Source organism: Rhinopithecus roxellana, chromosome 15, assembly GCF_007565055.1.
Source record: "Rhinopithecus roxellana isolate Shanxi Qingling chromosome 15, ASM756505v1, whole genome shotgun sequence".
NCBI classification, from domain to species: Eukaryota; Metazoa; Chordata; class Mammalia; order Primates; family Cercopithecidae; genus Rhinopithecus; species Rhinopithecus roxellana.
The window spans coordinates 68,413,461-68,436,086 of NC_044563.1; the positions used below are offsets into that span (position 1 = coordinate 68,413,461).

The 22,626-nt window shown below is 47.6% G+C and overlaps 1 protein-coding gene across 2 annotated transcripts in view; it reads right to left on the reverse strand.

Moving 5' to 3' along the window:
* The window catches only part of FLI1 (Fli-1 proto-oncogene, ETS transcription factor), a 119,479-nt gene that overhangs the window by 47,880 nt on the left and 48,973 nt on the right, over positions 1-22,626 (reverse strand). For both annotated transcript variants that reach the window (XM_010353029.2, XM_030918461.1), the window contains exon 2: positions 6,809-7,020. In XM_010353029.2, coding sequence (XP_010351331.1) covers positions 6,809-7,020 — 212 coding nt within the window. The remainder of the gene's footprint in view (positions 1-6,808; positions 7,021-22,626) is intronic.

Below are 22,626 nucleotides of genomic sequence, written 5' to 3' on the forward strand. Positions count from 1 at the left end.
CTAGACGAAGGGAAAGTGGACGCAGAGGAGGAGGGGGGCTCTCTTGCTGGGGTGGCCGCGGTCACTCATTCCCTGAGCAGAACCTCCTCATTCACTGACCCATAGACGTTCTCCCAGTTCCGCTTCCCTCCTCCTCTCTCCCTCCCCCCGGCCCTGTGCACACACCTGCTCCCCAGCTGGACAGGTGATCACTTTGGCCCCTCGCCTGCTAGGGTGTTTCTCCTCTGGAAAAAGGCCCTGTCCTCGGTGCCAGGCTTCTGCACTAGGACCTGTAGGCCGGTGTCCTTAGGGAGAAGGGCTGGCACCATCCTGGTTCCCCACACTTGCCCAGCTGGCCCTCCTCCCACTGCTCAGGGAGAGAAAGAAGGAAAGCCATACCTCGCAAGCTCGCCTGCCAGACCTCTCTCCATTCTTGCAGCTCCCAAGCACCGTGCCTCCTCCAGCCAGCGCAAGCCCTGCGTGCGGCCATGGGGCTCCACGGCTGCCACTCAGGGTGGGTACAGGTGAAGCCCAGCATAAAAGGCTGCTCTTTAATGAGGCAGCTGGTGCCTGTGAAGAGGGCTTGATGAAAACAAGCGGGAGGGGGAGCGCGGGACGAGGTTTTGCCATTCAGCCTGCCTGCACTGCTGCTAATTTGTATTAAGACCTGCATTTACAGCTAGCATGGGGCTGGGGCCCCCTGGCAGCTGATAGCACTGGGACAGGTGACAAGAGAGCCTAGGGCTGCCACAATAGAGCAGGGAGGTGGCGGTGGCCCCAAGGGTGTAATAACTCAGCACATCTCCATCTCAGGGCAACAGAGGCCACAGCAAAGCTGCCGAGGGCAGGGTCGCCCTTGTCCTTCATTTCCACCGCTGGTCATAGCTCTTTACTCCTCGAGTTCTGTTTGTGTGTGTTCTGTGAACGTTGCTACTGGTTTCCAAAAAACTTTTGCAATCTGTTAGGCAATTTAAAACAAGGTGTGAAATCTTGGGTGTTTGGATGAAGGGAGATTTCAAAGATTTCTCCCGAAGATTACCTCTTTAGACTATAAAAAGATCTTCTCTCCCTTCCTAGTCAACTCAGAGCAACTGAACTTGGGCATATCATCAGACCTGCAAATCTGAGCCCAGGCTCACTGTCAAAGGATACCTGATGTTCACACAGCCAAAGTGAGACCTCAAGGGCTACCTAAGTCACATGGTTGCATTAGGACCCGTGGCATGTGATTCCTGCATAGTATGCACCCTGTGCAAAAATTAAACAATCTGTATTGCCTTTAGGATATCTGTAGGACATAGATGTGACTCTTTTGTTTTTGAAAAGGAGATGCAATAACTTAAAAGCAAATTGTAAGAAAAGAAAAAGCATCACCCATGATAAAGCCATCGCCCTAATCCACTAGCTGTTTTCATCTCCATACACAGTAGATGCTGCGAACTTTTCCAGGATCCTGTGTATGCCTCCCCCGCCAGGTTATGTGTGACATGTCTCATACTGCAAGGTTCAGAACACAGGAGTTTAGAAAGGGGCCTCACAGCCAGAGAGGCACAAGTTCCATGGAACAGGGGCTGATCCTTCTCTGTGTGGAATGTGAGTCTCTAGCTGTCCAGGGCATCCAGACCCTGGGGGCCAGGCCAGGGAGTGTCAAGACAGGTTAGCGCTGAACTCTGGTCCTGATCGCCAGGCTCACAAGGCAAGTCTTGCATTTCCCTCTATAAACTGATATTCTTTTCTTCACGGGATGTTTTCCCCAATCCCTGTGGTTGAGACAGGATGCAGCTGAGAGTTATTTGCAGACCACAGCTTGGATCAAGTTGCTGAAGTCTACATGCGAAAGAGAACCTATGGGCCATACCGTTTCAAGGCAGCCCAACCTAACAGAGTCAACCACAACAGGAAGATATGAAGGAAGAGAGCACAAAACTCCCTCAACATGGGAAAGCCACCTGTCTGAGATCCTCAGACCTCAGTCTCTGCACTTGACTCTGTGCCCCTGGGCCAGAGGGTTTGTTATTGGGGTGAAAAGCAAGTGGGCATGGTAGCTTCAGGCGCACCGCACACCTCCTTCCCACCAGAGACACAAATGCCAATGGGTCTCCAGTGAGCATGAAGATATAACTCAGAAGCCCATGCTGTCAAGGAACACAGAAAAAATGCACTGTGAATCACAGAACAGTCCAGAACACTGTGGCCCAGGACTGTCCAATAGAAGTAGAATGGGAGCCACATGTGCGAGATACATAATTTTTTTTTTTTTTTTTTTTTTTTTTTAATGAGATGGTGTTTCGCTCTTGTTACCCAGGCTGGAGTCCAGTGGCACAATCTCGGCTCACCGCAACCTCTGTCTCCCGGGTTCAAGCAATTCTTCTGCCTCAGCCTCCCGAGTAGCTGGGATTGCAGGCATGCCTAGCTAATTTTGTATTTTCAGTAGAGGCAGGGTTTCACCATGTTGGCCAGGCTGGTCTTGAACTCCCGACCTCAGGTGATCCTCCCACCTCAGCCTCCCAAAGTGCTGGGATTACAGGTATGAGCCACCACGCCCAGCCAAGCTACATAATTTTAAATTTATTAGTAGGCAGATTTTTAAAAGAAAACAAAACGATGAAATGAATTTTAATAATATATTAAAGTATATTAAGATGTTAACTCAATATAGCCAAAAGATGATCATTTCAGCATAATCAATAATCAATGGGATACTTTACACTTTTTCCATAGTAAGTCTTCTAAATCTAGTATGCGGCTTATATTTAGAGCACATCTCAATTTTCAACTAACCGTATTTCAAGTGCTCAGTAGCAACCTGTGGCTAGTGGCTGCTGCATTGAACAGCACAGGTCTAGCCCGTGAGCCAAGTGATCTCAAATTGTATGCCCTGCCTTGGTTTTCTCATCTGAAGTTCAGAATCATTACAACATCCTCTCCTATCTTTTTGTGTTATGGCAAATTAGACCACTGCAAACAACCAAATCATATGTAAGTAACAAACTGTCATTATCAGTAATACTCAGAGGATAGGAGACGCACGGTGTTCCAGATGAGAGATTTAAAGAGCCTGGCATTTATTTCATTCTGTCATTGCTTTTTGCATAATTAAATGACAGGGTCTGACATGGTTCCACTGTAAGCAATGACATTTTTCTAAAACTCCTTGCTTCCTGCTAGCCACTAGTCCAGCTTTCATGTGAGCCCTTAGGGAATATTTGTGGTGTGCTGGCGATAGCCGTGCCTAAGCTGCTTGGCTCTGAGAGTCCACAGGATTATCTCTGCTTGCCTAGGGTGGGTGAGAAGACATCAGTCTTTCTGAACCTACTTTGTTACCTGCTGATGGTCTGGGTCAAGACAAGCAAATCGAAAGCAGAGGCTGCTGCTCTATGTAGCCAAAGCCAGGGAAATATCCTGTCTGTTCACTGGAATATTCACACAGGCCCTCTCCAGCTGGCTTTTGGTGTAACTGGAGCCAGGTATGAGCTGGCAAGTGGGTTCCGAAAATCAGTTTCCTTGGGCCCTCTTGGCCCAGGATCAGTATCCTGGAGTGCTTGAGCATTCTCTGGGAGCAGGGGAGGGAGTGGTGAGCGGCATACTTCCTTCCCACCAGAGACACAAATACCCCCGGGTCTCCAGTGAGCATGAAGGCGGAACTCAGAAGCCCATGCATCAATGCAGGCTCAGCATTGCAGGGGCTGAGTCAGCAGACCTGGGTCTGTGTCCTAACCTTAAACAAGCACCTTCTCTTTTGAGTCTGCTCAGCCATGTGTTCATTCAGTTATTTATCTGACGACAATTTATTGAGCACCTACCGTTTCAGGCCCTGCTCACATGTCAGTGATGGAGGTGATAAGAACTAGGACACGCTAAACAGAATAAAGAGTGAGGAGGCACTGGTTTCAATCAGGTGGCCAGGGGAGGCCTCTGAAAAGGTGAGGTTCAGGTAGAGAAACCCAAAACTCGTGAGGGAGAGAGTCATATGACTAGATGGAGTAGGAATGTTCCAGAAGGAAGGAGTCCAGGGGAAGAGATTCTGAAGCAGGAGGTCTAGGAGCAGCAGCTAGAGTCTCATGATGCTGGCGTGGAGGGAAGAAGTGGGATGGAGGGGGCAGTAGAGAGGATGTCGGAGGGATGGTGGGGCCATGGTAAGGGCTTTGCATTTTGTCATAAGCCATTAAAGAGTTTTGAGCAACAGGGTTACAAATGAGGAAAGCGTGGTTCTGGCTGCTTGCTGTCCGGAGAACAGACTTCAGGAAGGCAGGAGGAAGTGGGGAGAGCAGGATGCCCCTGCAGAAGCCTAGGAGAGGTGCTGCTGGCTTGCACCAGGCAGGGACAGTGGAGGTAAGGAGTGGGCAGATTCAGGTTACAACAGGCCAGAGAATCTCCAACAAAGCCGGGCGCAGTGGCTCACGCCTGCAATCCCAGCACTTTGGGAGGCTGAGACGGGCGGATCACGAGGTCAGGAGTTCAAGACCAGCCGGGCCAACATAGTAAAACCCCGTCTCTACTGAAAATACAAAAATTAGCCAGGTGTGGTGCCATGTGCCTGTAATCCCAGACATTCAGGAGACTGAGGCAGGAGAATTGCTTGAACCTGGGAGGCGGAGGTTGTAGTGAGTCAAGACTGAGCCATTGCACTCCAGCCTGGGCAACAGTGTGAGACTCTATCTCAAAAAAAAAAAAAAAAAAAAAAAAATCTCCAACAGTGGGATCTGGATCTTCAACAAGCATTGGGAGCTCCTTGTGGAAGGGCCCCATTTAGGAGGCATCATAGAATGGGCCTCCCCACTGGGTGGGCATTGACAGGAATGAGGCAGTGGTGCAAAAGCACGACACACGAGCAGAGGGAGCAGAAAGGTGCCTAACGGATGGCACATGGGGCTGGAACCACATGCCTGGGTTCGGGCTCCAGCTTTGCCTCCCCTAAATCCTCAGACAAAGCACTCTCCCCTGAAAGCCCCACTTGCCTTCCTGTGTAACAATGAAGTTACAGTAACTACTTTGTAGAACAGTCGTGGGGAACAAGTGGTAAGATAATATGGGAAAATGTTCAACACACCATGTCCTTCGACTGTTAGGAACTCCGGCACCATCAGAATTACCTCTGGAGAGAGACTTATCTGAGGGGCTGCGGGCTCAGAACCTCTGAGCCTTCCTGAAATCCCAGGATCTGGAAAGGTGGCTGAGATCCCAGTCGCTGGTTTTGGTTAGTGGGGTTGAAATGTGGTAGGGCTGGGAGTTCCCACAGGCAGGTCTGAGGCCACGGGCTGCTCTGGAGTTCTCCCTCCCAACCACGCTCATTCCCTTCTCTCCCTTCAATCCAGACTGGTTTCCTCGGTGACTTCATCCACTTTCACAGTTCAAACTCCTTAGAGATGGTGCCCAAACCTAAATTCCAGGCCTGAAAGATTATCTGAGCTTCAGTTCCCAAAGCCTAGTAGAATTTTTATCTGGATGTTCTACTGATTGCTCACAAGGAATCTCAAAGAGAACGTTGACATCCCATCCTAAAGCATTTCCTGTGCCACCTTTCTGCAGCTGCTCACAGCACCAGCCTTTAAAATGTGCAGGCTTTAGTCGCCTTTGGTTCTTTCCTGTCATGTACCCCCCTTCATTCACACTTTATTCACCTAAGCCCTGTTAATCATCTCTTTGCTATCTCCCTTATGCATCTGTCCTTTCAGTTTCCATAATCACTACCATCACTGAGTTCAGAACTTCATTATTTCCTATCTGGGGTATTTTACAAACTTCTTCACTTGTCTTTCTGACTCTCCCATCCTACCCTCTGTGCAGAAAGATTGTCAGCTTGCTAGTCTTAAGTCACTGCTCTCATGAGGTTAAATGTCACGTGTGCTCAAAGTCAGCCTCTGGCTGTGGAATAAACGGCACATGTTTTCAGCCTGCCATTCAGGGCCCTCTCTTACTTTTTATTTTCATCTCTTTGTGCCTTTGGCCCAGTAGATTACCTCATATTTTGTGAATGAGACTGATGTTCTCTGTCTTTCAAGTCTTTGCTCATAACAATCACTGTCACTACAGAGCACTTGCCTAACGTGTCTCAGGCACCATCCCGGGTCCTTTCCCTGCAGCATCAGAGTAACGCTAGAGTAAGGAGCCATGAGGAAGTGAATATCCCAGTCCTGCCTGAGAAAGGAGAAAGCTGGGGCTCTGAGGGGTTTCGATGACTTGCCCAAGGGGCAGAGGCAGGACGTGAAACTGAGGCTGCCTGTCCACTGTCCTCCTCCATGACCCTGTGATTTTCTCTCCCTGGACCCTCCTGTCTCCATTTCTACAGGCAAAGCCTGAACTGACCCAGTACTGTACCTCCTTCATGCACACTTTCCAGGTGCCTACCCACTCCCAGACACAGTGAGCCCCACAGGCGTCTACCTTCCACATCCCTTCTCCACTCTTACTAAAGAATGGTTTGGTCACCTTTGCTCTGCTGAGACCCGCCCAGAGGGGTTAAGTATCTTCAACGGGACAGGGAAGAGTAGCTTATTGCTAAGCTGTCCCCAGCAGGACTGGACCTGGGCCTGGGATTAACAAGAAATAAGTGTTCCATGAGCATCTGCACAGGTGCTTGGGGTCTGACTCTCACCTGGCCTCTGAGGGCTGCATGGGCCCCAGAGAGCCGGGGGGCTTCCTGGCCCTACTCCATCCCATCTTCAGTCTGTGGCCCTCTCTGCCTTAGCTCTCTAGAGACTGACACAGGCTTCCTGGCTCAGCTCCAGAGCTCCATCTGCTGCAAAAACCGTAAGTGCCAGAAGCCACTTACTGCAGATCTGGTGACTTTGCGCTTTCCTCCAGTCCTGCATAGGCCTGGCGAGCTTACCTGGATCCATTCATGTGGTCATACTCCCGCTTGACGTTGACCCTCACTGGCTGATTGATCCACTCCTGCTGCGGTGGGAGGGGGTTGATCTTGTGGGGCTGCCCGTAGTCAGGACTCCCCGAGGCAGTCATGTCGGCCTTGGGGAGATGGGCCGCCGCTCCGTATGCTGAGTCAAAGAGGGACTGGTCGTCGCTCACCACCGACAGAGCCTCCTGCAGGGCCAGAGAAGAGACAGAAAGCCCAGTGTCACTCTTCACCCAAGCAAGTGGCACTCTTGCTTTGAGCTGGCAAGGTGGCCCAGGGCTGCCCCAGGACAGCTTGTCTGGAAGTTCCTGTTTGACTCACACTCCAGGGGGCAGATTTGCCCTTATGCAAACCAGATGGGTGTTTACAGGTTACCTGGGTGAGGAGGGACTTTGGGCAGTGGAGTGGGGATGGAGGATTCATGAAAGTGGGTTCATTTATTGATTCTGTAGTCTGGGATCCCCAAAAAGGACGGTGGAGATAGGGAGGCCAAGAATAGTGGTGACTTGGCATGGAATGTAGCATTGTGGTGGTGTATGAATGTTAGATTCTTCCAGGCATAAGCAGAAATGCCTCTTATGAGCTGAGTGGAGTCATCAGAAGTGAGGGGAGAGATGAGATCCAGCATTTATTTTCCAGGCAAGGCCAGTGAGATCCACCCAGAGAGGCTAGGTGTGCTGCTCAAGGTCACACAACGGAAGGGTGGAGCCCATGGCTGTGGCCAGGCCAATTTCAGTTTCCTTATTTGTAACAGGGATAAAAATAGCTTTAGCACAGAGTCGATAGGTGGATTAAGTGAGAAGATCTGGTCTGGGGGTGTAGCTTGTAAGAAATGCTCAGCGGTTTGCTGAGGGCCCTCCAGGAGGTGCTGGTGCATCCTATAGATCTCAATGTTGGTGACTCAGTCAGCCAAAGGACGAAAGAGGAATCTCAGACACGTGAAGTGCCAGTCAGGGCAAGACTCTCTGAAAGAGGCTGTTGGGTCCTCCCACTCATATTATTCCATCACTGACTTGGATGTGACTCTGGGAGATCATGGATTAAGAAAAGAAGCCTTGGTCAGGCATGGTGTCTCATGCCTGTAATCCCAGCATTTTGGGAGGCTGAGGTGGGAGAATCGATTGAGTCCAGGAGTTCTAGACTAGCCTGGGAAATGTGGCGAAACTCTGTTTCTACCAAAAAAAAAAAAAAAAAAAAAAAGAAAGAAAGAAAGAAAGAAAAAATTAGCTAGATATGGTGGCATGTACCCAGCTACTTGGGAGGCTGAGGTGGGAGGATCACTTGAGCCCCGGAAGTAGAGGCTGCAGGGAGCCATGATCGTGCCATTGCATTCAGCCTGGGCAACAGTCTCAAAACAACATCAACAACAACAACAACAACAACTAAAAAACCTTGCACATTCCGGAGATCTGCTACCAATCAAAACATGAGGATAACAGCCTTCCATTATTCCATGTCACATCGAATCACAGGCATCCAAGGTCAGGGACCAGGGCATAGTGTTCACTACAGCCATATAATTACACCAAAGTAAGTCTTCAGAGAAGATGTTAGTCATCTATAATTGATCTATAATCTCTATAATCAATAATTATATAATCTTTAATTGTGAATAATAGGTGTGATAATACATGCAAAGTACTTAGAACAGTCTCTGGCACATAGTAAGTCATGCTCAGAACATGTTAGGTATCATGATTATCAACATTCAAACAAAGGTTCTCTGAGGCAACCTGTTAGGGGCTGCCTTGTGACCTCACAAAATTCATATGCCGGAGCCCTTACCTGCAGTACTCAGAATGTGAGTGTGTTTAGAGATAGGACCTTTAAGGGGGTGAGGTGAAATGAGGCTGATAGGGTGGGCTCAAATCCAATATGGCTGGTGTTCTTAGAAGGAGAGAGAATTTGGACACACAGAAAGCCCCCAGGGAAGGGTACGCACAGAGGGGCTGCCACGTGAGGGCACAGCAGTCATTGGCAAGCCAAGGAGAGAGGTCTCTGAGGAAAACCAACCCTGCTGGCACCCTGATCTTGGACTTCCAGCCTCCAGAACTCTGAGCAAATAAATTTCTTTTGCTTAAACCACTCACCCCTGGTATGTGGTATGGAAACCCTAGCAAATAGATACACCATCTTTACTTGAAAAGGTAGTGATAGGTGAACAGCACTTGTTAAAGCTGGGATTTGTCTACTTTCCTTGTGTGATTCACATTCCTGAATTGAATGTCTTCTTCAGAATGAATGCTCTTCATATGCCTGTAGAATTACAACCTGCTCCATGGGCTTTCTCTTCTCTCCCAGGGCCATTCTCCACCCCAGCAGACACACAGCCATAATTTAAAAAGGGAGGCTCTTTTATGGCTGTTTTCAGCTGGGATCAGGGAAAAAAATCCTGGAATATGCTCTATGAGTCCTGCTTTTGCACCAGAAGGCTTTGGAGTGTAGGTGCATCCAGAGATGCATTCAAAGCAGAGCTGCCCACACAATATTAAAACACATCCTCCAACCAAGGGGATCTCCCTAGACCTAATATCTGCTGAGATCCTTCTTCATTTTCTACCAGATGCCCTTGAGTCATGCTCAGAGTAAAGCTGTGCTTGTCAGAACCGTTTGTTTCTTGGTTATCATATCCACCCTTGATTTCAGCTAGAGATCAGCTTTGGCTTCGTATCCTAAATTTTGGACTGTTATCTGGGCACAAGGAATTATGGTTCCAAGCTGAAAAGGGTGACATTGCAACCTTTCAGACAGCTGGCCCTGACTCCATGAAATTCCTTGAGTTCCACACTGGAAGCAGAGGACACATTGCCACCTATGACCCCTAAGCGTCTTTTGGTGATAAGGGTGAAGAACATGCACCACAGTCCTGCTACAAAAAGAGATGACATTTCAGGAATCAGGTAGCATCTTCTGCTGTAGAGAATGGCTTACATTCTTAGTTTATCATTCATGAACCTTGGAGTTTCCAGTAAAATAATTTCTTTCCCTTCCCTCTTCTAGGTTGGGGGAGAAGATGATGGAATATCAGAGGCAAATAAGCCCGGGAGGCAGGACTGGACACAGTGATGCTCCAATAGACGGGCAAAAAGTTCCTCTCATCATTATCCAAAGAGGGTGGGCCAGGCAACAGTGAACACAGGATTGTCCTGTCCAAGGGGACATGGAGACGGCGAAATCAAGACTTACAGCAAAGAGAGTACACAGGGAACACAAAGCTGGTGGTTCTGGAGGCAGACCTAGGAGAGACTTATTAAGGAATTGAGTAGTACACAGCTAGAAAAAACAAGTGATGAGATAGAGTGTAGGTGTAGAAAGGGCACAAAACCAGTTTGAACTCATTTTGGAATAGAAGTTTCCTTAAGAATGTAGTTCACAATCAAGGAAACTCCAATCAAGTGGCAACGTTGTAGGAGGAGAGCGTCCTGGTTCACCACGAATACCTCACACTACTGTCCAGTCTGGGCATTTCTCTCTGAGATTCTTCCCTCCCTGATGACCCATTGACATGCTCTTCCCTTGTTCAGTACACCTCGCGCACTCCCTGGCTGGATCCAGCTCCCTTGCAAGTTGTGAATACCGCAGTCATACTGCCACAATCTGCTTAAAACCCTCAGAGAGCTCCCTAGAGATGGACCACAGCAAATCTCTTATCAGCCACTTGTCTTCCAAAGGTCATCTTTGTCCCACCCACCACCCTTACATTGCACAACTTCCTCTTGCTGCAATTTCTGTCCAATTCTAACTATTCTCACTGCTCCACTAGACAAGCCCTACTCAGGTATGCTTCTGTGTCTTAATTTTGTGGTTCCTTTTGCTGCAAGTAACCTTTCTTTAGCCTTTCACCCTGATGCACAATTATCTGTGCCATTGTGTAAGGTAAGTGAGATCTTCCTGAGAGCTTCTTGTTTCCATGAAACCTTTCTGACGATGACCTCTGACTCCTGTGAGCTGTTAGCAGCTCATGAGAATACCGCTTTGGTTATGCATGCATGCACACACACACACACAAACACACACACACATCCCCCTTCTATTTGCAATCATTGCTAGACCAAAAACTTTTTTTTTCCATTACAATGTGGAGAAAAGAAGTGATAGATCATGGGGGCTGTGAAGAGAGAGAAGATGAAGGAGAAGGGTTCCCTGTCTGACTCACTGGGCTGAATTTGAAAAGCTAATATGGGCAAGGGAAGGGAGGTGAGGGCCACTAAGTGGAATAAAAGATTTGGGGAGATAAGGCCCCAAACAAGCTGACATGAGACCCAAGTGAAAAAGCAGAGTTGGGGAGGAGAACATTTTTGCTGCTTCTGCAAATAAAAGGCACCCCCTTTTGCAGTTCAATAGCTTTAGGAGCACCCCAAGATCATGCCCTTGCCAAGTACACTGTCATTTTTATGATGCCACTGGCAGTAGGGAGCCTTCTGCAAACTGCTTTAGGAAGACCAGAGTAGGGACGGAGAAGGCAAACAAGAGGAATGAGTCTGGGCAACTTGATGTGGGTGTTGCTTTCTGCAGACGAGGAGCTGCTGAGTTGGAGAAATTTCACTTATTTGCAGCTTATTATACATGAGGAGCTGTTGCTATTTCATGTGTGTCTTATAAAGCTCTTTACTTAAACTCTTAAAACTTTTCAAACTTAAAACTCTTCCTTGTACTTAAAGCTTACAAGAAAATGAGCATGTTGCTAGCGTTCAAGAACTTTCCACCGATAAATCATCAATAAGTATTTAACTGAGGTGATAGGCTGGATGTAGAAAGAACACCAGCATGCAAATTCACCAGCCATCCTCAGAGGGACTACGTTCCTTCCGTTTTTAATGACTTTGCTTCTCCTATTGTTGCTGATGATTTTATTCAAGGGAAGAGAAGTTAGTTATTATTTAAAAGACTTGTGGGCTCCATGGGGCTTTAGACCATGCTGTGTAAAATTGACTTCCGAGTGAGAAAGACAGGAGGCGTGGGCTCCTAGGCCTGTGTGGGGCTCCGTTCTGGGGTTCCTTCTTGACCCAACAGTTGTCACCATAAAAGGAACCCCTGGGCTGGCTTAGTCATTGGCTTCTGAGAAGCACTTTCCTTTTCAGAACGCTGGAAAGGCTAGGTCTGTGGGTCCGGAGGCTCTGACCTCTCAGTCACTGAGTCCTAGATCCAGAGAGTAGCATAGGGTCCCTTGCTCCAGGCAGGAAAGTGTCCCAGCACATTTGTACCCAATGATGCCCCTTTACTAGAGACCTCTGGCAAGGCGAGCTGCTTGGGGTAGCATCTGAGCTATAGCAGATCACTCACATTTGCGGATAGAAATGCTTCCTTTCCACGACCTCCTCCTGGTCCTGGATCCAGCGGGGGCATGCTACCGACAATGCACTTGTCTCGGTAGGACGCTTTTTCTCCTCCAGTTTGGGCAAGGTGCCTTTAGTACATGATATAATACACCCTCTGTCGTCATTACAGACAACAGATACAAGTAGTAATAATCACAGCACTTATTAAGTATAAAACACTGTTTACATGAGTAACCTAATTTAATCCTCCCAGCAATTCTATGAGGGATGTACTCTAATTTTTTCAGATGAGAAAATGGATATTCAGAAAAGTGAAATAACTTGCTCAGTCGCACAGAAAATGAGTGTGATGTGGGATCCAAATTCAGGTCTACAGCCTAAGTACATAACCACAGCTCTTTACAGGTTCTTTCTTGTGAATTTTCTGTCCTCTCAATTAGACCATAAGCTCTTCGAGGGTAACTCCGGTGTTTATTGTAACTTAGAGCACAATCTTGAGTCAGAGAGATTTGCGTTTCTATACAAGCTTCATCTGCTGCTCATTCTGCATCTAGTACAACTTTTATGAACTTCATTTCCTCATCTGTAGGTTGGAGATAATATCAGTACCTAACCTGGCAATTCTGGATAAAGATAAAATGAGAAAATATGAGTAAAGTACCTAAATCAAGCACCTAAACTTCTTGGAGCAAAGTAAATACTTAAAAATGTGGCCAGGCGCATTTTTAAAATGTGGCCACGCCTGTAATCCCAGCATTTTGGAAGACTGAGGTGGGAAGATCATCTGAGGCCAGGAATTCGAGACCAGCCTGGCCAACATGGTGAAACCCTGTTTCTACTAAAAATACAAACCTTAGCCAGGCGTGGTGGCGGGTGCCTGTAATCCCAGCTACTCAGGAGGCAGAGGCAGGAGAATTGACTGAACCCAGGAGGCGGAGGTTGCAGTGAGCCGAGATAGCGGCACTGCACTCTGGCTTGGGCAACAGAGTGAGACTCAGTCCCAAAAGAAAAAAAAGAAAAAAATTGTTTAAAAAGCTGGGCACAGTGGCTCATGCCCATAATCCCAGCACTTTGGGAGGCTAAAGCAGGTGGAGTGCTTGAGCCCAGGCATTCAAGACCAGCCTGGGTAACATAGCGTAACTCTTTGCCTACAAAAAATAAGAAAACAGGTGTGGTGGTGTGCCTGTGGTCCTGGCTACTTGGAAAACTGAGGTGGGAGGATCACCTGAGCCCAGGAGGTGGAGGCTGCAGTGAGCCATGATCGTACCATCCAGCGTGGGCAACAAGAGTAAGACAGTGTCTCAAAAAAAAAAAAAAAAAATTAAAAAAAATTTTTAATGAAGGCCAATGCTGAGAAATGGCGTGAGAACCACTGGGTTGGAGATGGGTCAAGAGGGAGTTCAGATAAAGCCAGAGCGATACCTACTTCTCCGCATGTTGATTGTTTAAAAGATTAGTTGCCTAAATTTCTAGTAAGTAGATTTGGTGATGATAGAGTCTGAAATGCAAATCCCATGGGCTCCTACAGAACAGAGCCGATTTCACTAATCTGCATGTCCACTCTTCCTTTAAAACCATGGCTGTCGTTCCATTGCAGGCTCAGCCCTCTGCCTGTTTCTGGCTTCTGAGTCCAGGCCTCTAGGTGGCATAGATAAGGCTCTGTTGTACAGCCTGAATAGCCCTGTGAATGAGGAGAGGAGGCATCTGTTGTGAGATAATGAAAACTGTAGGTGGCCAGCACCTGTTTATACTGTTGTTCATACACCACATACTCAGTGAATATCAGAAGAATGGTGTGGGTACATCTGTGCATTCATGAATTTTAAAACTTCACTTATTTTGGAATTTGTCACATATATGTGCCTATATGTATCTTTTCTTTTTATACTCACAAGTGTGTCTTCCAACATTTGTTTTCCTTAGATTAAGTCAAATGTTACTTTTCATGTGCACATCAGTTGAGTGATGGGGATGTGGTCAGAGCACAGCCGCACGATGGCCTGGCCGATATGAACGATGAGCAAACAACTGCATCTCCAAACAGCCTAGCAAAGGCCGAGACGGAAAAGCCTCCAGAGGGGCAAGGAAAGAGGAAGAGGGTGGCTTCAGGATCTCCCCATTTCACTTGGGAAGACATAAGAGAAATTTCTGCCATTGTCCTATGTGTGGAAGGAACAAATATTTCACAGTTATGAGTCCAGTGGAGTTAGAGGAGGAAAAACGCCAGACGTAGACATGAGTGGGAGACCCTTTCTCTCTGTTCTTCCTTATATGTAGGCTGAGTTTTATTTCTAACACAGAATGACCCAAGACACAGGGCCTGAGAAGCACCAATGTCCCATTGTGTCCTTCCCATTTCTTTCCTCCTGTCCTGCCCTGAATCTCCTAAGGACAGTTGTCTGGGGCTGAGAGGCTTGGCTGGAGTTGGTCGGTGAAAGGAATGTCAAAAGCAACCCGACCAAGTTCCCTGTGGCTGCCCTGCTCAGTGGGCCCACTCAGCCGCTCCCGGTGCAGGGCTCTGGGACGCTAATCTCTGGCATATCCCTTACCCAGGGTCACCACAGGGAGCACACTAGTTTTGGCTTTTTATTACATTCTTTGCATAATGACATGAAGTCCCTTCTCCTGCCAGTCGGAGAGAATACGAAATGTAAACAAGACAGGTGCAAAGCCCTCTGTGTTCTCTGCTTTGGGAACCCAGCAGGCTCTGCAGCAGTGGGGGTGATCAGCCTGGGTTGGGGTCACTCCAAGTCTAATCTGAAGTGTCAAGAGTAGGTGGCTGCTGTTAGCAAGGCCAACACTTTTGCTTCTCTCTCCCCCCTACATTCACCCATTTCTTGCTCCTTATTTCCACTGCATAGAGGGCAGGGAATGAAAGGGAAGAGGAGGTAAATTTTATGGCAAGTTGGATAAGGAGGAAGGTGGGAAACAGTCAGTCACCAAAAAAGCATTAACTGAAAACTCCTTTGCATGGGGCACAGTCGCATTTTCTCAAAATGACCAGAATATTTTGGATCTTTGCCTCTCTCTTCCCATCAAAAGGTGGAGCTTATTTTCTCCCCCCTTGAACCCAGATGGAACTTTATGATTGCTTCAAGAAATGGCCTTGCATGACTTCCGGGACAAGGTGATAAAGGTATTATGACTTCCACCTGCTTCTTGTTCTCTCTTGGGCCTCTAGTCCATGGAAATCACCACCATACTGTGAGGAAGCTCAAATTAGCCCAAACTGAGAAACTGTATGGAGAGGCCCACAGGAGAGGAACTGAGGCCACAGCCAACCACAACATCAGCCTCCAGACTTGAGAGTGATGAGCCTTCAGTGAAGGATAACAAAACTCACGAGCCTAATAATTGGTTTATGCCACTAGGTTTCGGGGTAATTTCTTATGCAGCCATAGTAACCGGAACATCTCCGAGCATTTTACTCAGCAACCGAAAACCCATATTCAAAGGCTGTAGAGGTGACTGTCTGAGTATCCTTTCACTGTGGTTATCGACACTGGCTGGCAGGAATCAGCACCATGACTGAGCAGGCGGGGAAACTGAGGCACAGAGCATAACTTTCTAGGTTCACACAGTGAGGGGAAATCGATCTCAGCATTAAAGTCTAAGTCCTCTGATAGACACATAGTGGAATTATCTCCAAACAACAAAATCAAAATAAACAACAGACAAAAGCCAAACAAGGACCACTTTTTAAAATGAGAATGATCAAATAGAATATGTATTATTTAGTGACATGAAGTTTCCAAGGAACTTTTACTATTATCACCTCATTTAACCTCTTAAAATATGAGTTAGGATCCTTATATAATTGAAAAGAAAATTGAGGCTTAAAGAAGTTTGCTCCTTGCCTCCGGCCCTCACCTAGTGAGTCTCCAGGCTGCTGGCTTGACTGCAAAGCTTCTACTCTTCCCCTAAACCGTTTCCACTTTGCCATCTCCAATTTTAGGCCGTAGCACACAGCCAAATCTGCCACAGAGCCTCAGAGGGCCCGGTGGATGTTTCTTTTCTTTCTTTCTTTTTCTTTCTTTCTTTTTTTTTTTTTTTTTTTTTTTTCTGAGATGGAGTTTCATTCTTGTTGCCCAGGCTGGAGTGCAATGGTGCAATCTTGACTCACTGCAACCTCTGCCTCCCGGGTTCAAGCGATTCTCCTGCCCCAGCCTCCCAAGTAGCTGGGATTACAGACACCCCCCCGCCCACCACGCCCACCTAATTTTTGTATCTTTAGTAGAGACGGGGGTTTCACCATGTTGGTCAGGTTGGTCTCGAACTCCTGACCTCAGGTGAGCCACCCATCTCGGCCTCCCAAAGTGCTGGGATTACAGGTGTGAGCCACCACGTCTGGCCCCCGGCTGACTTTTCAAGGAGTCTTGTTGAACATCATTCCCCCTCCCAAGTGCCTTTCCCCTTTCACTTAAAATTCCACTTCCTGGGGAGGGGGCTCAGCAGTGGATGACGCAGAGAAGAATTCCTAGAAGATGCAATTGGAATTATTTGCAGACGACAGTACTTTATTTAACGGCGTTTTACAAACGAAGGGTATGAACCTAAGTGAGCTCGAAGAAGAGGATCTCTGCCTCCTCCCAGGACTGTGCCCTGTAACAGAATCCAGAGCCATGGTCTTCTGTGCCTCACGGGCCTCCTGTTCAGTGCTGCTCCAGGTCTCCCGTGGTATTTACCTTTGCCTGTTGACTTTGAGTGTTCACAGTCACTTTTTTGACCATAACCACATTTAAAGGGCATCTCTAAAGATCAAAGTTAAATTCTCCTCCCACAGAGAATGCTTTTACTGCTGAAAAGCAAAAAGTGCTGAATATGGAAACTCACAGGATGGGAGACAGAACGTTCACCTGAACTCCACGAAGCAAACATTTTACAGTGCGTTTTACTTTCTGTTTCCTTACACTGGGTCTGCCCACTGTCCAGTGGATTTTTCTAGATGGCAGTGGGAACCACAAAAGGGTCGGCAGTGCTTTACTGGGTGTAATTCTTCACACTAACCGTCCGGGACCAAGCTCCTCTCAGAGAATAAAGTAGGGTGTGGCCTGACCATTAAAGTAGGTCCCACAGTGTCAAAGGGATAAGGCAAAGCCAGACTGAGATGTTGAGACTTATTACAATTAAGCAGCTTAGATGTTCTCTTCTGTAAGACAGAGCCAGTATTCTCCCACCCAGCCTGATGGGTGGGAAGGATTAAATACAGGCCTCACTGAAGCAAAGGTGGGATGATAAAAACAGAACCAGCAACCACCACGACAAACCCAGATGGCATGGGAGAACCCGCAGGGAGGGCTGCTTCTGGGAAGGCCACCTGGATGCACCAGCACAAGTGCTGTCCCACATACTTTTCCCTGGGACTCTGTTCTGCCAGATTTCACTGGAGTGGCTGTACCAGTCATGAAAAATACTGCAACACAGCCACACAGGTGGATAAAGTGCTGCTGTGCTGAGATGCATCATCTCCCTCCTCTGCTCTGGGACAAAGAAAGGGCAGGTGATGGGCACTGTGGCTCCTCCAGAACCCTGCTCTGAGACAAGGGGCTGCTGCCCTGCAGCCCACGCCTCACGGATTGTCATGATGTGAATGTTGTCCCTGACCTGCAGAATGGTTTTCTGATCCCAGTGATGGTGCCGCCTGAGGATGGGTGAGGATCTGGACCCCACTGGGAGCAGCCTCTTCCTGCAGAGGAGCCATGGCCATCCTGGCTGCAGATGGGGTCAAAAGGCAGCAAGCCACCGCACTGCTCTCTTCCCTTCATGGACAGCTGCTTTAAGTCTGTTCTAACAAAAGGCACTGGCCACCAGCTGGGTCAATGTGGAACTTTATTGGCTGTGCAACTTTGGGCAAGTTACTTCATCTCCCAGCTCCTGGACATTTTTAACCATCCTCTACTGAAAGTTTCATGCTCTCTAGTGATGATAAATGGACAGACTTCCCTGACCACAGAGAGCTGAAAGTTTGGAAGAAGAGCCTCTGTGGAAAGTGACTGCAGTGCTTCCCTGTGGAGTGAATTTCGCCCACTGCAGGGATGAAAGAGTAGCCTGGGGGCCAGGATGGAGTTCCGGAGCTTTCCTATAGCTTGAGAAAGAGGCTTCCGAGAATGTCCCTTGAGGACTGGTCTTTATGGGAGCTAGACCAAGAGGATCTCAATCTGGGTCTGCAGGGACAAGAGAGGACTCTGCGTGACAAAGGGAAAGCGGGAGGCAGAACATTCAGATCCTAAAGGATGGGCTCCCGCAAGAGAAACAGAGACTTGTCCACCAGGGTTGGAGGCGGCAGGTTCTGCAATTTTTCTAAGCCTTGAGGAGAGGAAGGAGTGTGGATGGCATGTGCCCTTGTGTGTCTCTTCCATTCCTGGGGTCATGGGAACTTTCCCATTCTTTATCTCAAGGACAGATTCTAGTTAGGCACCCTGAAGAGAGGAACCTCATCAGTCTGATTCCTGGTTTTCATCCCCAGTTGCTTGCACACTTCCTGGCACCAAAGAGGTGTGCAATGACTTATGTTAATAAATAAAAGCCTCAGTGCCCGACGGGAAATGCAGGGACCCTCCCTCCCTGCCCACACGTCCACACCAGTCAGACTACTCCTTCTATCTTTATGCTTTGAGCAATTTTGATGAAGCCTTCCCCCCCAGGCTTGTCTAATTTTTTTTTAAAGCAGCCACACCCGGTGACTGTTTCTTCTTCAAATTTAAACATGAAGCCACTGACCGCTTTCCCCAAACAACCACTTGAGGTCCTATTCCTAGGAGCTATGATCCTCTCTGACAATTTCCTCACGTGGCAGTTGCCATGGCAACCGGGGCCCTCACAATCACAGGAAGCCCACGAGGAAACATGCACATGGCGGGGCTTCACTCCCTTCCAGCAACACCCAGGGAGCAGCCTGGCAGAGGGACGAAGGCAAAACCAGCCTCGCGAAGCAAGGATGTCCTGCCTCACGCACACAAGCCGGGAAAGAACCCCGCTTCATCTCGACGCACAGACGAGGCGTGCATCCATTTTATTTCGTTTCCTCTCAGGGCATGGGGACGGGGGAGACCCTGAATCCGCTTTGTAGCTCTTAATGGCTGCTTCTTTTCCGTGATTCACGGCTGAGGAGCCATGCTTGGTGACCTCGGGCCCATCAAGTCGGGAAGCAGGTCCTGAGGGTGCAGTATTTCCAACTAGCACATCTGGATGAACCGCTCTGTCCAAGGTGTTTAGTTCTCTTGTGGCCCAGGGCATATGGTTACCATATTGTTGCAGCGACATGTGGCAGAAACCTTGTGGATGGGAGTGATGGAGGGAGGTGGGGCCTGGGGAGGTCCATTTTCTGGGAGAGCTGGGCGGCCAGGGCCATCTCTGCCCAGTTCCTGTGCTCTGTTTCAATCTGCTCCTCCTTTCCTTTTGTGTTCTCTGTTCATTTTCCCTCTGTCGCCTTCAATTGTTCTGCCCCGTGCTTCCATGCCTTCTCTTTCTTGCTCCGCCTCCTGCATTTTAATGTCCTATTTCAAATAGTTTTTCTTCTTGTTATGTAAGACTCCCCTGCCTCTTTCTTGCCTGCACTCTTAACCTTTGGAGGCATATTTAATGTACATTTAATACACATATGCAGCTTCACCTGCATATAATTGCCTCCCCGTCTTCTCTGCCTAATCGTATCTCATTCATTCACTAAACTGTTGAACACCTCAAATTCCGCCTCCTCCAGGAAGCCTCCCTGCTCACTCCAGCTCAGCATAGGAACCTCCATTCTGCTGAAGTCTGTTGTATGTTCCACCTCTACCACCAATTGGGCACTTTATGTTAGACTGCCTTGTCACGTTGCTTTGATATTTATTTAACCGTTGCCTTCCATTGTGGTTTTTCATAGGTTTATGTTCTAGCTCTGCAACTAGATTGTAAATTCCCCACGATAATTTTCTTTGTGCTTTTCTGTAGACATGATTGTCACTTACTAGCTGAGTGAATTGGTCCCCTTATCCATAAAATGGGCACAATGACAGCACCCACAGGGTTTTGATGTGAGGATCGAGGGGGCTCTCCACTCTGCTGGTTTGTGAGAGGTACAGTCCTGTGGTCTTTGACATATTACCCACAGAGCCAGACTGTCAGGATCTGAATTCTGCATCTACCACTTGCCAGTCTTGTGATCTTGGACAAGCTCTTTAATCTCTCCATGCCTCAGTTTCCTTTTTGGTAAAATAACCTTAATAATAGTGTTCTAACTCATGCCTGTCACATAGTCAGCCCTCCCTGAATGTAATCTTCTTATTATAATTCACAAATCATGGTACAGAAAAGGCACTCTATCTCTCTGGGCTTGTTTATGTACCTATTACATTAAAGGACTGAGCTATATGATCTGTTTAAGATCCCTTCCAGGGCTTCAACCCTAAAATCTTTTAGTGGAGTGATTCTACAGCACCTTTGCCTGGAACAGTTCCACTTTATGCTATTGTTCCAGGAAATGCTTACTAGCGCCTCCTTTCACTCAAAATTATCCCGCTTTGGATGATGCATTATATGGCCACCCTCTCTATGAGTAAGCTCACATAACATGGTGTTCATGAGCTTCACGGGCCCTTTGGTTGTCATCTTCGCTCTCCCTTCTAGAGGGAGTCAGGGGAACTGAGGACAGCCTGGTCTCTACATGAGGAGCCAAGCATCCTCTCATCATGGAGCTCAGACTCTCTCTCTGGTGCACAGCTGGTCCCTCCGTTGGCAGCTACCCTGCAGACAGTCACTCACAGGGCTGGCCTACATCCTGCTTAACTGGAGTGCTAAGCCTGGACAGTCCAGCACAGGGGTCTCCTGTCTCCCGGCATCCATCTACAGGAAAAGTAGATATTTTGTGAACAAGTCCTGCCGTGGTCCTCCAAAGAAAACATTTCAGTGGGTTTACATGGAGATGTTTTCTTTGTCAAGCTCAGTAAAGCTAGCTGAGCAGAAAACCCAGCTAAAACCCACTGACAGTTCCTAGGGGCTTGGGACTAGTTTAGTTACTCCATAAGGGGCAGTTAGTGTTCTACTCTTGGAAGCTGCTGGAGGTGCCAACCTTGCCCAACAGAGCCATGCCTGTCTGTCTGTCTCAAGGACATGTGTATTCATGGCAGGGAGGCTCAATCCTCCACATTATAAAAACTTGTGGGAAATGGAAAATTAGCCTACCAGGTGTACATGCCCTGAGATGTCCCAAACCTCAAAAATTTCTGAACTTCTATGTCCTGTTCAGTTCCATTTTCCTCAGGATCCATTGTCAAAGTCTGCCAAGTTGCCAAGTTCTTTTTTTTCTTTCTTTCTTTCTTTATTTTTTTTAGAGACATGATCTTGCCATATTGCCCAGGCTGAAGTGCAATAGCATGATCATGGCTCACTGCAGCCTCAAACTTTTGGGCCCAAGGGATCCTCCTACCTCAGCCTCCTAAGTACCAAGTAGCTGGGACTACAGGCAGACACCACCATGCCCAGCTAATTTATTTATTTATTCCTTATTTTTTGTAGAGACAGGGTCTTACTAAGTTGCCTAGTCTGGTCTTGAATTCCTTGCTTCAGGCGGTCCTCCTGCCTCGGCCTCCCAAAGTGATAGGATTACAAGCATGAGCCACCATGTCCAGATGGCTCCAAGTTCTTGCACTGCTACTTCCACTCGGTTTTCTGTGTGATTGGGATCTCCCTTGTTCATTATGTGTTGGTGATGTTCATGAGAACCCCAAAGGCAATGAAGCCAATGGAGCCAACCTTCTCAAACCTTTCTCTCTTGGGAAACTGTGAGAGCAAAATGTCCACAGGGAACCTTGTGGTCCTCTTGCTCCTTTTAATCATGAACCAAAAATGCTCTCAGGTATGACATCAGTCTGAATGGCCTGTAAAACATGTTGGCGATTCTACATGAAACCAACAAATGCATACTCATCAGCATCAATCTTAAAATCAGGATCAAGAAACAAAAAACTTTACCTAAACTTCTTATTCATTTACATAGAAAGAAGTTGAATTCTCTGATTTGGTCCAGGGGAGATGACTGTGATGCTGGCACTGTTCTAAAATCTGCACCGTGCAATGCAGAAGCAACTCGCCTTGTGAGGTTATTGAGGACTTGAAATGTGTCTGGTGTGACTGAGGAACTGAATTTTTAATTTTAGTCAACTTTAATTCATTTGAATTTAAAAAGTCACGTTATGAGTGGTTACGGTCTTAGAGAGGGCAGGCTGTGGACACTTGTGTTTGGTGACCAGACTATGTGCTCCTCAAAACATGCGAAGGTCACTCTGGATATTTCTTTAACATGTCTTGTCTCACAATGGTGCCATAAAACAGATTTGTCACACAAAAGAACGCTCATTCACTGATGTATTCATTCATTTAGCAAATATTTATTGGATATCTTCTACGTGCCAGGCACTGTGATAAAAGCCAGGAGTATGTCTATGGAAAAATGATGCCATCGTTTTAATGGCATTGTTAATGACTATGAGATTAGGAGAATTGTGGGACTTTTCCTCCATGGAACTGGCTAAGTCC